The 13,511-nt window shown below is 54.2% G+C and overlaps 1 protein-coding gene across 4 annotated transcripts in view; it reads right to left on the bottom strand.

Moving 5' to 3' along the window:
* Nucleotides 1–2,187: 2,187 nt before the first annotated feature.
* Nucleotides 2,188–13,511, bottom strand: part of MMAB (metabolism of cobalamin associated B) — an 18,106-nt gene continuing 6,782 nt past the window's right edge. Inside the window, exons 4-9 of one of the 4 annotated variants that reach the window (XM_017879696.1) lie at nt 10,746–10,920; nt 7,152–7,241; nt 6,827–6,924; nt 6,446–6,510; nt 4,564–4,623; nt 2,188–2,627 (exon numbers count right to left, since the gene is read on the bottom strand). In XM_017879696.1, coding sequence (XP_017735185.1) covers nt 4,568–4,623; nt 6,446–6,510; nt 6,827–6,924; nt 7,152–7,241; nt 10,746–10,920 — 484 coding nt within the window. In that variant the 3' untranslated portion in view covers nt 2,188–2,627; nt 4,564–4,567. The remainder of the gene's footprint in view (nt 2,628–4,563; nt 4,624–6,445; nt 6,511–6,826; nt 6,925–7,151; nt 7,242–10,745; nt 10,921–13,511) is intronic. The other 3 variants (XM_017879695.1, XM_017879697.1, XM_017879698.1) reach the window with 3 other exon arrangements.

Here is a 13,511-nt window from a genome sequence, read left to right as displayed (position 1 = left end):
CAATGGTGTGCAAACACTGGCAGCGTGGGCTTCATACTCATGTTTCTTGATTGTAGGGCTTTTATTACCTTTTCCCACCTGGTTCAAAATATGCGAGGATATTTACTCAGTGTACAGACGGGTACGCGTCTTTCCTTTTGCCTTGGGCTCTTGATAGAGCTTTTGAAAGGCGCTGCAGAAGAGCAAATGTTTTAAACATCCCATCCTCCCGGTCCCCAAAGCAAGCTTTCTCCATTTTTCCCAGGTTGGTAGCACATGAGAGAAACACCTGCTGAGTGGTGGTGTCTGCCCTGCACCCAGGTGGTTTCTCAGAGAAGTGTTTGCCGGTGAACCAGGAGACAGATACAGAGGCGGGGGTCTGAGAATGCAACTGTTAACATCCGGCCTGTGACAGCCAGTCCTGGAAGGAGAGGACTTGGCAACAGGCAAACAGCCTTGTTTCAAAGATTGTCACTTTAGGATGCTGTATTTACTCAAAGAGCTTTCCTTATCCTTTGGCGGCTGTGCTTCCCCATGGCTAGGCATGCAGGGCTGCTGTTATTATATACATGTATATTATATATATTCCCCCACACTTTGATGGTGATGGGTGGCTCAGAGGTAACTAAACTTCCAAATATATATTCCAGGAAGATTTTGAGGTGTAGACAGAATTGAGTGATTCGCTGCAAGCTCTTTGAACATACTCCCTGACCGAGCCTTAGTGATTGCATAGTTAACCACCATTCACTTCTGAACACTCAAGCCTTTCCCGTTTTCAGGGTTTTTTTTGTTTTGTTTTTTGTTGTTTTTTTTTTTGAGATGGAGTCTTGCTCTATCACCCAGGCTGGAGTGTAGTGTCACGATCTTGGCTCACTGCAGCCTCTGCCTCCTGGGTTCAAGTGATTCTCCTGCCTCAGCCTCCTGAATAGCTGGGATTACAGGCACCCGCCACCATGCCCAGCTAATTTATTTTATTTTATTTTAGCAGAGATGGGGTTTTGTCGTGTTGGCAAGGCTGGTCTCAAACCCCTGACCTCAGGTGATCTGTCTGCCTCGGCCTCCCAAAGTCCATTTTCAGCTCTGTTTTGCACACACTGAACACCGACTCCGTATCTGGTAGTGACTATGGGGGCAGTGAGGCGCTGAACAAAGCCACCTCCTGGAAGGCATTCACACACTCCTGGTCATCTGCACCTCACCCACCCTGCCCAAGGCTCAAGAGGGCCACCACAGCCTGTCAGCAATGAAGGGACCCAGAAGACACGAATGAATATACCTGGCCCTCCTGCAAACTTTGCAGGCAAGGTGGTAAGAATGAAGGCAAAAACATGCACATGACTGAGAATGTAATGTTTGCTGACTTGCCAGCATGAAAGATGGCCTGAGTGACCAGCTGACCCGAGCCTCGCGCCGTGCCCCATGCTAAGCAGCCACTCAGTCAATACGTGATGGCTGAATGGAGTTCGCCAGGCATTTCAGCCCTGAAACTCAACAAAAGTCTGTCCTTCCAAAGTCATTTCCTGCAATTAGCAGCCTGCAGTCTTCAGGTTCTTGGGGCTGCCTCTTCTGCCCTTCATAAATATCGCCTTTCCCAAGGACACTGCTGGCACTGGCAAGTGTCGTTTCATAGCAGGAGGGAGGAGCGATGACAACTGAAATAAATACAGCCGTGCATGGATCTCAGAGGCATAAGCCAGCCAAGTGCAACATCGGAGAAATCAGTCTGGTGGATGTCAGCCTCGCTGGAAACTGACAACCTCATTTTCTTAAGCTGAAGACGCTGCGCCGCAGACCCTCGACTCGACTCAGTCCAACTGGACAGGGAATGTTCATCTTCAAGCGGTAGTGTTGTTCTCAGCAGGGTCTCCATCCCTTTCAGAGGGGGTCCTCTCAGCTGCACCCCCACCACACACACTTCAATCTAAGCCAGGAGTTTCTGAGCCTCGCCTGTCAATCTGCAGCTATCCTTCCCCCCACACTTTGGCGGTGATAGGTGGCTCAGAGGTAACTAAACTTCCAAATCCTGTCCGCCTTCCCCGTTACAAATGTGACATTTAAAGCCCCTTTGGCACAGGTAAATCACAATTACATTTTCAAGGGCCTCTGGTCCCATTCCAAATCTCTGAACAACCTGAGCTGGCAGTGGGAGGGCGTTCTCTCTCTCTCTCTCACACATTCACACTCTCACACACACACACACACGGCTCCAGCCTTTCTCACTTTTATTCTTTTTCCGCACAGCTCCTTCTCATTGCAGCAATCACTTTACCTGTCTTTCCTGCAATGCCAATTCATTCCTACATCCCTCCAAGACCCAGGAGAGCTTGGGGAAGCAGGGTCAGGGACAGATTCCCCAAAGGGCCACAGTCCCTTGAGGAAGGTGGCAGGAGGTATGGAGCAAAACAGAGTTGGGATGAAAGGCTGCTTTCAGTCTCTCTGGGTGAGCTCTTCAGGAACCAGGACCCCAGAAGCGCAAGCTCCTCTCTCCACGGCCATCGCCATGGAGGGATCCTCCAAACTCCCGCTTTCTGTGATTTCAGAGTGTCTCAGACTCGGCTGATGGGCCATTTTTCTTATATATTTTCTCTTGATTCCCCTCCTTCATGGCTGCATATCTGGCTAGTGTGAAGAGATAGTCACTGAGTCTGGAGGGGCAGAGAGAGAGAAGCAAAAAGAATGGTTTGAAATGAGATCAATGCTAACTGGGCCTTCCCATAGCTGCCTACAAGGAGGAGATATAAATGATGCACGCGCTCTCGGCACACTGTGCAGGGAGGGTGGGGGCCCACCACCTTGCACTTGATGGATGGCATGTGAGGCCAGCTGTTGTGAATGCCAGGGACTCTTCTCCAGTGTCAAGGCTGGGGCCATTCATGCAGGATGAGGCTATTGCCCCAGCCCTACCCTATGGGCCAGATGACTTTGGACTCCTCTCTGAGCTGGTTTCTGCACTTTTGAGTGATCAGGGCTCATGTGCGTGATCAGTTTGGGTGTTTCCCAAACTGCAGTGTGCACAGGCATCACTGGGGGATCTGAGCAACGTGCAGATTCTGACTCGGGAGGGCTGGGCCAGGCCCGGGACTCTGTGGGTCTAGTTCCCATCCTGGGTAATGCTGACACTGCTGGACTAGGCCCTACTGACATTCTGGATCATCCTCTGTGTTCGGGGCTGTCCTGTGCATCCTGTGCAATGTAGGATGCTGACAGCACCTTTGGTCTCCACCCGCCAGATGCCAGCGGCACCCCTGCACCCAGTGTGACAAGCGGTAATACCTCCAAACATCGCCAAAGGTACCAGGTGAGCAGCACAGGCTGGAGCACTCTAGAGACCAGAGCCCAGTCCCTTTCCTGCCTCCTCCTTTGAGCAATGGGCCATCTGTGCATGAGGCCTTCTACAGGGGCAGCAATGGAGGGAACCAGAGGACAACGCCATGGGCCCCACAAGGCGCTTATGCTGTCAGCTCTTCTGCCTCCTGCTGTCTGCATCTTTTGCTGTTTCACTCCCAGCACTGGGCACCACGTTCCTTCCTCTCTCTCTACCCCAGTCTTGCCCTTAGAGGCCAGCTCCACACCACGTCCTCCTGAGCCCTCCCCTGACTCAGGCCCCCTGAGCCCCACGGCTGGCTCTCAGGGAGAGCAAAGGGAGGTGGTTCAGGGTATTTTACCTCTGGGCCGCGTGCTCCTGGAGGGCAGCAGCGTACCTGTTGCTTGTGGGCTCTGTGAAGCCTCATTGAAGAGATGAAATGGCCTGTCCCATGCAATGCTATGGGACCGCAAGGGTCCCCCCAGGGTTGCTGCTTTGAAGGTGAAATAGACCTGCTCCTCACTCCCGGCGAAACCCCACTCCCAGAAGGAAAGGAGCTGCTCAGGACCTGTCAAAGCCAGGCCATGTCCGTGGGAGGAGTGGCCACAGTCAGGGGCCTGAGGTCACTTTCTAGACACCCAGGACAGCTCCTGGGGTGCAGACCCACTCCCCCAGCTCTCTACCTGCCCCCAGGCTCTGGCCTTGCTCACACTGGAGCCACAGGAGCCAGGGCTGGGGCAGGAACCAGCAGAGCAGGCATTGGGCCAGGTGTGGCTCCAGCCTCATGGGCCGGCAGCAAGGCAGAGGAAGCCCTCCCTGGGCTAGCCTGGCTCACTGGGGCCTGCACGGGGGGCCCCTGAGCTCAGCTTGGCCTCTCTTTTGTTGGTTCACACTGCCCCAGGCCCTCTCGGGGAGAGGAAACTGGCTGAGAGAGGGCCTGAAGCCTGGCTCCCTGGTCAGTCACCACCGAGAGGCCTTCCCTGAGCACCCAGCCTCTAAGAACGCCCTTTGCTCCCGCAAGGCCACTTTGCACTTAGGTTTTTCTTCCTGGTTTTTACAGCAGCTTCTCCCAATAAGATCTAAATCTTCTTGGGACAGGCACAGCATCCACCTTGTTCGCCACTGCCTCTCCTGTGCCTGCCGTGGTGCCTGGCACAGAGCAGATGTTCATAAACACTAAGGGAATGAAGGAGGGGTGTGGGAACACTGCACCACTGCTACTTCCCACAGACAAGCCTCGGCTTTCAGAGAGGGACCCCCAGGTTCCACACGAGTACCTGTTTAAGAACTTGGCCACGTTGGCATCGGTCTCTCCCATCTGGACAAGAGGCACCACACTAGAAAGGGAGGAGACACTGAGTCATGTGACATTATGGGGCTTAACAGGCTCTGACCTGGGGCCTAAACCTTGAGCAGCATTTCACATCCCACTACCGCTCAACCTGAGCCTGCACAAGCTCGGCCGGCACTGGAGATGACAAATCCGTCACAGGTGGGTTTAAACAGGCCATTGGCCCTTTCCACGGGCACATCGCAGGAGGCCCTGGCCAAGGAGGACTGGAACGGGGGGGGGAGTTGAGGGAGCCGCCTGGCCTACACCACACCCCAGCCAGTCAGCCAGCTTTTGTACCACTGGACCTGAGTCTGGGTGGGGTGAAGTTGGGGTGGTCAGCCTCCAGCCTTCAAAGGAAGTGGGGACCTGACCCTTAAATCCCAATGCACTAAACTCTAAGCCCCTTGTACATCATGCTTGTACATCATGACTTAGAAGAACTTCACAGCGGAGAAAAAGACCCAGGCAGACCAAGCTCCTGATTCCACAGGATTCTGGATTCCTAGGGTCCATGCCAGTCTATGTGCAGATACATTAGACACTGGACAGCCATCTGCTGGGCACCAGTGTGGTGGCGGGCCCTTGCTGAGCCATTCCCAGGTATCACCCTGTGGCATACACCTTGTTGGCAGGCCAGCCACCCAAAGCCCAGCCTCAGGGTTCTCATCCCCACCCAAAGCCATGCACCTGGCTAGCGGCCCAGCAGGGTGTGCGTCCAGGCCTGTCAGAGTTCCAGGCTGTCTCTAGTGGGCACCGCACGCTCAGCGAGGAGCTTCTTCACCCGAGATGCCCCGGGCGTGCGACCCCACCTCAGGATGATCTGCACCTTGCCACCGCCACGGCTGCGTAACTCTGCTGCACGGAGGGCCTATCCGCTGCTCTATGCCTGTGTGTTGGGTCTTTGGGTTGGTTCCAGTTTCTTGCTATTATGAGCACTGCTGATGGATGGCTTTGTACAAATGACATTTTTTTTCTTTTGAAGCCAAAGCGTGCTCTGTTACAGGAGCTATCTGGGCCTAAGAGCCTTTCATAAAGAACAAAACCTTAGTGATGTGGGACCGTGGAAGAGCTCATGCTTGGCCCAGACAGACGTGGACTCCAATCTGGATTCTGCTACCAACCATTTGGGGTTCTGTGGCCATGGTGTCATTTCTCTGAGCCACAGCTTCCTGACTCCTGTAGAGCGGAGGCCACACCACCTCTCTCCCAGGGCTATCAACAAGGAGTAAATGAAATTATGAACGTAAAGCACCTGTCCATTGGATCAAAGTAGGGCTTGCTTTCTCTTCTCTGTAAAGCTGGCTGGCAGCCTGGTCTCTGAGTGGTGTAGATAGAGACTTTGCTCATTTCCTTCTAAAGATTCCTTGAAAAGGCTGTCAGTAGCTTTGGGGGTGGTGGTGGCTAGTCTGCTGACAGTGTCCACCCGGGCTCCCCACAGCCGTGCAGGCCTTTCAGGGGCCTTATGCACCCAGAGGCCAGCAGGGTCCTTTCATGTCTACCCCTGTCCCAAGATGGCTGGGAACCCAGCAATAACTTCCTGTTGTTCTCAGAATACAGGGCTCACAGCAAGGTGAAACTGTGTTGTCTGATAGTCCATTTGGTCACGTGTCACTGTCTCCACTCCACAACACAGGGCTCTGAGGACAGGGACTTGGTCTGTTCTGGTCCCCATCTGGCACAGTGGAGGGACCCAGACAGGGTCTGTTGATGTGTGGCTGGATGGCTCAGAGATGACCCTGTTGTGCCTGCCTCCTGCCCGCAGTGCAGAGGCCCCTCTCCCTCTCCCCTCCTCCTTGTTCCTCTCCCTTTCCCTTGGGCCCTCTTACCGTCTCTCGGCCCGGCGGCACACGGCCCGGCAGAAATGCAGCGCTGAGCTGATCTTGCCTCCCGACTGAAAGCAGAAAGGGACATTGCCTGAGCAGAGTGGGAAAGGTGTGCCCACTGCAGACAGGAGCTCCTCTGAAGTCCAGCCCTGCCCCCCAAACCGGGCAGCATTCTGCCTCCAGGAGCCCTGCCAGGGCACACCCACTGGGCACCCTGCTCCAGAGTGGGCAGGGCTGGAAGGGACCGGTGAGGACCTGGAGGGACTTGGGTAAACTGGAGGACAGTGTCTGTCACTGTGAACAGAGGGACTTATTCAGAGCCCATGTGTGTCTGTCACTGCAACTGCCTGCAGCCACCCCCAGTTACGCCTGCCCAGTACCTACAGGCAGGATGAAGGCCGTGAGTGGTGGGAGCTGGCAGGTATACTTGTCGATCCACTGTTCCAGCTCCAGGATGGGCCCCACCTCGAACGTGGTGTACTCTGAGGAGCCAAGGAGCAGAGGGAACTACCATGAGGCCATCACTCACCAGACTATGGCGGGAACCACCCCCGTTGCCCGTCCACCTGGGTGTCCTGCAGACTGCTTCCACTGGCTCAGAAGGTACCTTCCCTCCCAGGGGCTACAAGCAAGGCTGACTGGCCCACCTGTGGGTCCCTGGGCTCCCAGATGGTAACCCCTAGGAGAGTCCCTTGACCCTAGGGCTCACAGGAGGTTGAGAATTACTTAAGTGAGCCTCCCGGGCCGAGGAGCGTGGTGTTGCCAGGGCCGAGCCGACGTCCTGCAATGTGCACTGGATCTGGGAGGCAACAGAAGGTGACAGTCAAGATCTATTTGGGATGGGCTGGACAGACAGAATGTCGTTCCATGTGCAGAGGCACCACCTAACACGCCGGCAAAACCTGTGCCAGCTAGCTCGTGAAGGGCTGTGATATGGTTTGGCACTGTGTCTCCACCCAAATCTCATGCTAAATTGTGATCCTCAGAGTTGGAGGTGGGGCCTGGTGTGAGGTGATTGGATCATTGGGGTGGTTTTGAATGGTTTAGCACCAGCCCCCTAGTGCTGTCTTGTGATAAGAGTTCTCCCAAGATGTGGTTTGGAAGTGTGTAGCATCTCCCCCTTCACTCTCTCTCTCCTGTCAGCCATGTGAAGATGTACCTGCTTCCCTCTTGCCTTCTGCCATGACTGTAGGTTTCCGGAGGCCTCCCCAGAAGCAGAAGCCTGTACAGTCCGCAGAACCATGTGCAGATTAAACTTCTTTTCTTTACAAATTATCCAGTCTCAGGTAGTTTTTTTTTGTTGTTGTTTTTTTTTTTGAGACAGTCTCGCTCTGTCACCCAGGCTGGAGTGCAGTGGCCGGATCTCAGCTCACTGCAAGCTCCGCCTCCCAGGTTCCCGCCATTCTCCTGCCTCAGCCTCTGGAGTAACTGGGACTACAGGTGCCCGCCACCTTGCCCGGCTAGATTTTTGTATTTTTTTAGTAGAGACGGGGTTTCACCATGTTAGCCAGGATGATCTTGATTTCCTGACCTCATGATCCGCCCGTCTCGGCCTCCCAAAGTGCTGGGATTACAGGCTTGAGCCACCACGCCTGGCCTGAGGTAGTTCTTTATAGCAGTGAGAGAACGGACTCATACAGGCTGTCAGACCTTGAATTGGCTGACATCTGAAGGCAAACTCTGAACCTTCAGCACATCTTTGTTGGACACCCAGCCCTGCTGAGGGGGACCTGGTGTGGCTCTTTTGCAGTCTGAAGGAGGAAAAGGCTCGTGTGGGGGCAGCAGCTGGGTTAAGCAGATGACGCTCATCACACACCCAGGGACAGTCAAGAGGAACCGTCTGGGCTCTGCCCACGTCTCCCGTGCGCCTAGGCCCTGTGAGGTTTTCTTCTTTTCTCAACATTTGACAGCTGGGCCAAGAGGTCAAATGTGACAGTGTTTTCTCAACTCTAAAGGACAAGGAGCTTGGAGAATGTAGTCAGCCAAGGCATTTGGGGGTTCCAGGAGCAGGAAGCCTGGCTGGGTGAGGCCTGTGCTCTGTCCAGGTGGGGGGTAGGTTTGCTTGGAACAGAAGTGGTCTGTTGGGGTCTGCTGCAAGGGCTCCAGGCTCCTGCATGACAAATGTCCAACAGCTCCCATGCATGTGAAAACCACAAGTATCACCTCTGACTTTGCACCCAGCCAGGGTCCACTCGAGCTGGATGGTGGGCTACCAGGAGGGTGAAGGTCTGCGACCTCTGACCTCTTCGAAGATGGCCACTGTGACAGCATTCAAGAAGCAGGCCATGGTGTGTAAGAGCAGAGGCTGCCCATCCAGCACTGGGCTGGAACCTTCCTAGGACTTCTGACCAGCAGACCTTGGGCAAGCTTGGGGTCCCTGCGCTTCCACAGTCAAAGCAGGAGTGATAACACTAACCACTTGGTTGGCCAAGTGCAGCGTGTACCCCAGGGGCTGGACTGGCACCAGTGCAGCGTGTGCCCCAGGGGCTGGACTGGCACCAGTGCGGCGTGTGCCCCAGGGGCTGGATTGGCACCAGTGTGGGCATCAGATCCCAGCCCCACTGATGCCTGGCTGTGGGGGCAAGTCAGCCTTCCTGAGGCTTAGTCTGGTTCCCTATGAACTGTGGACATTAACTTCCACCTCACGGGCATCTGTGAGGGTGAAATGGGTGATATGAGGAGAGCCGTGGCATTGCTGCCTGGCCTCATCCACAGGCCCTGTGAGCAGCTATCAGGCCAGGTGGGCCTCCCAGGTGAACAAGACACAGTCCCCACCCTTACACTGCCAAGGCTGGGTGGGAGGCAGATGGGTGAATAGGTTAACTCCCCTTGTAATGCCTGTGGTTAGAGGATGCCTAACCCAGGAGCGGTGCCTAACCCAGCTGGAGGTGAGGTGGCCAGGGAAGGCCCTGGAGGAGGTGACATGGCAGGTGCGACCCAATGCATACAGCAGACAGAAATGACCGCTGCTACCTCGGCTCCTCAGGAGGTTGAAAGCCTTCCTCCACCACACTGAATGTTCTGGTGGCTGAGGCTTCCCATCTTCCTGCAGCCACGGCCTGTGGCAGCCCTACCTACTCCCCTCTGTCTGTTCCCAGGGGCCTGAGCGGGCTCCAGCCTGGGCTTCAGAACGGAAGTGGGAAGGGCTGCCCCTGCGGGGAGCGGTTTCTGGGGATCTGGGTCTGTGTGGAGGTGTAAAGTGCAGCACCCTGGGCATTCTCGGGTGGCGACCCTGCCTCCGTGCTTGAAGTTCTCTGTGTGGGTCAGAGGCCCCCTCCTTCTTAAGGAACAGAACAGTGACACTGTGACACACGAGTCCCACCGGCTGAGGGCTCCCTGCAGCTGGGCCTCTCCAGGTTCCCTCTGCATCAGGTGCGAGCGAGGCCCTTCACACCGGCTTTCTCAGCCTTGGTGCTATTACCATTCACGGCCGGGGCATTCTTTGTTGATGGGGGCTGTCCTGTGCATTGCAGGATATTTACATGCCAGCAACACCCCCACCCCCAGATGCCGCAACTAAAAATGTCTTCAGATATTGCTCAGCAGGCCCTGAGGGGCAGAATGGCCCTGGGTTGAGAACCGTTACATTTTAAATTCCCTCATTTAGTGCAATCCTCACCACTCACCTGTGAAGGAAGATTATATGTCTCCAATTGTTTTTTTGGAGACAGAGGTTTTTTTTTTTTTTTTTTTTTTTTTTAAGACAGGATCCCACTCTGTTGCCCAGGCTAGAGTGCAGTGGTGTCATCACAGCTCCCTGCAGCCTCAACCTCTGAGACTCAAGCGATTCTCCCACTCAGCCTTGTAAGTTGCTGGGACTATGGGTGCATGCCACCATACTTGGCTAATTTTTAATTTTTTTTTTTTTTTTTTGTAGAGACAGGGTCTCCCTAAGTTGACCAGGCTGGTCTTGAACTCCTGGCTTGAAGTGATCCTCCCACTTTGGCCTCCCAAAGTGCTGGGATTATGAGCTTGATTGAACCATGGTGCTCGGCCTGAGACAGGGTCTCAATCTGTTGCCCAGGCAGGAGTGCAGTGGCATGATCACAGCTCACTGCAGCCTTGACCTCCTGGGCTCAAGAGATTCTCCTACCTCAGCTTCCTGGGTAGCTGAGGCTACAGGCATTCACCACCAGGCCTGGCTAATTTTCAAATATTTTGTAGAGTCGGGGTCTTACTATGTTACCCAGGCTCCTGGCCTCAAGTGATCTTCCTGCCTCAGTCTCCCAAGCAGCTGAGATTGCAGGTGTGAGCCACCACACCTGGCCTGTCCCTATTTCACAGACGAAGAAATGGAGCTCACAGAGCGAGAGTGACGAGCCCCAGGTGACACAAAGAGGACCTGATGGCTGGATGCTGAGTCCCGTGACGGCCACCAGGGATGAAGATTCCCAGCTTGGGGTAAGACGGTGTTACTCACTTTCTGAAGCTCTTCAGCAAATATGTGGCCCTTTTCTGTGACTAATTCCAGAGCAAACCTGTGAAGGAAAAGGAAAAAGTGTTCGCCTGTAAGGTAATATCCCTAGGCCCTGTCTTGCCGTAAACAATAGATTCTCAGGTGGTGGGCCATTTAGTTAATTTAGATATAATAAACACATTACTTTTCTTGCTGACAATAAGAACATTATAGCCTTCCACTTGGGGGGTTGGTGGTATTTGTTTCCTGAAATGCCTTTTCGGATACTCATTATTTCCAGTCAATAATTCCTTTTGAACAGCTACTCTGACCAGGCCCACGAGAGTCTGGTGAACAGAAGCTGACCCAGGCTCTGCCCGCAAGCTGGTGACAGGGTGAGCAGTGACAGTCTCAAGTGATGGATCCTGAGCTCTGACCCGTGGCCCTGTGGTTATAGGTGAGTGGGAACCAGAGAGACCCAGGTGCAAATTCTGCACTGCTGCTGAGTGTCTCTGGGACTTCAGGCAAAGCTTATACCTTCATGTTCAGGAGTGTGATATTCAGGAGTGTGATAGGTAATCAGATTAGATATACTCCTGAATGTGAAGGTGCAAACTGAGATCAGTGCTCTGAAGGAAAGGGCAACAGAAGCCTAATCTGACCTTAGCTAGAGAGGCAGGGAGGGCTTCCTGGAGGAAGTGATGCTGGAGGGGAGACTTTGAAGGCTGGGGAGGACCTCCCTCGTAAGGCAGGGAAAGCAAACTGCCCCCGACACAGGTCAGGGCCCTGGCTCTGCCTCCCTCAGAACCCTGCACTTCCCTCCTGCACCAGTCAGTGCCCCAGCAGGAGACAGTGGTACACTGCAGGGATTCTTGGAGGAGGGCTTTGGGAAGGGACAGTTCACAGAGGTGTGGGCAGAGTTTCAGGCAAATGCAGGAGCCTGAAGACAAGGGTCAGGGAAGGTGCAACTCACCCTGGAGGGAGCTGGATTCTGAAATCACTCAGCAGGGAGGGAGGGAGGTAGGGAGCCCAGCTGCCACCAGAACCATGCACCGCTGGGGAACGGGGTCACACACACTCCTGATCTCTCTGCACTCACTCCCCCATCACCTGCTGATGCCTCCCACTGGCTGGACCCACCTGAATGCCAGAAGACCAAGGAATGGAGGTGGCACAGCCACCAGGTGATAAGGCCAGCCTCCCATGCATAAAGAGAAGGTGAAGAGAAGGGATTTGAAAGGGCCAGTGGAAAATATCCAGCCCATCTTCCTGGCACACCTTACAGTTAGAACTAAACACACCCATGTGTGATTCCCACCTGGTATGTGTCTTCCCTCTGGACCAAAGGGAAGGGCTGTGCAGGCTGGGACACAGTCTGTCTCCATCATAGCGGATGCCTCATGCCTGCCTCACAGGAGGTGTGCAGAAGTATCTGCTTGCCGAGGGACGCTCTGTGATCAGGCCAGCGGCAGGCCCCCACTGGGCGCTTGCCCCAAGCCTGCTCCCACGCGTGTAGCTGCCCGGTGAGTGCTGCCTGCTCCCTGCACTCTGAGGCTCAGGAAAGTGTGGCTGAGGTTCTCTGCTGAGCAGTACCTTGCAGCAGATGCTTGGCCAATATCTGACCAAGGAAGAATCCACAACTGAGATTTCCCCAGCCTCCTGCTCCTCCTCAACTGAGAGATGATGGCTCGTGATTTAGAGTTCATTAGAATAGCTGACGCGAGAACTGGCCTTTTCTCCCTTTGCCCACTTGGTCTTGTGTCTGCCCACTTCTGGACCCCCTCCCACACACACACCAAGGGGTTTGTTTGCCTTCTCTACCTAGCTGGCTGATTATCTATACCTCCCATTATCTGTCCTGAAAATCTCACCTAGCCAGGCCCGCCATGGAGAAACGGTAGCCAGGAACAGGTAAGTGTTAAGAACAGTAATAATGAGGGGACTTGCTTGAACCTGGGAGGCAGAGGTTGCAGTGAGCCGAGATTGCGCCATTGCACTCCAGCATGGGCAAGAAGAGTGAAACTCCGTCTCAAAAAAAAAAAAAGAATGATAATAGCTATCATTGTTATTACTTGTGCTAGGCACTGTCCTCAGGGTGAAACATGGAATCATCTCATCTAAGCCCCATAAGAACACAGTGAGATGGGAATTATCATGATGATTACCTGACAGAACAGTAAATTGAGGCTCACAGTGATTTGCCTGATGTCCCAGAGACGATCCGCAGCGGTGCTGAATCTGCAGCTGGGTCTATCTGGCTCCCACGCACCTACAACCCACAGGGCCCAGGAGTCAGATACCAGGATCCAGCACTTGAGACTGTTGCTGCTCCCCCTGTCACCAGCTTGCAGGGCATGCTGGGCAGACTGTGCTCCTGCTTGTAAATATTTGCTGCCCCTCTCACCCTGCTGACGTCAGGCACGTGCACGTGACAGTCTCTGGCCACTGAAATATGAGTAAATGGAAGGCATCACTCCCAAGAAAGGTTTGTCTTTTGGAGACACAGCTGTACTCTCGCCCAGACTGGAGTGTAGTGACACGATCATGGCTCAATGCAGCCTCAAACTCTCAGACTCAAAGGATCCTCCTGCCTCAGCTTTCTGAGTAGCTGGGACTACAGGTATGCACCACCATGCCTCGCTAATTTTTTTTTTTTTTTTTTTTTTTTTTTTG

Source organism: Rhinopithecus bieti, unplaced genomic scaffold (genome assembly GCF_001698545.2).
Source record: "Rhinopithecus bieti isolate Rb0 unplaced genomic scaffold, ASM169854v2 scaffold_11933, whole genome shotgun sequence".
Lineage (NCBI taxonomy): Eukaryota > Metazoa > Chordata > Mammalia > Primates > Cercopithecidae > Rhinopithecus > Rhinopithecus bieti.
Note: the sequence above shows the minus strand (reverse complement) of the source record. Positions and strands in the feature narration are given on the sequence as shown.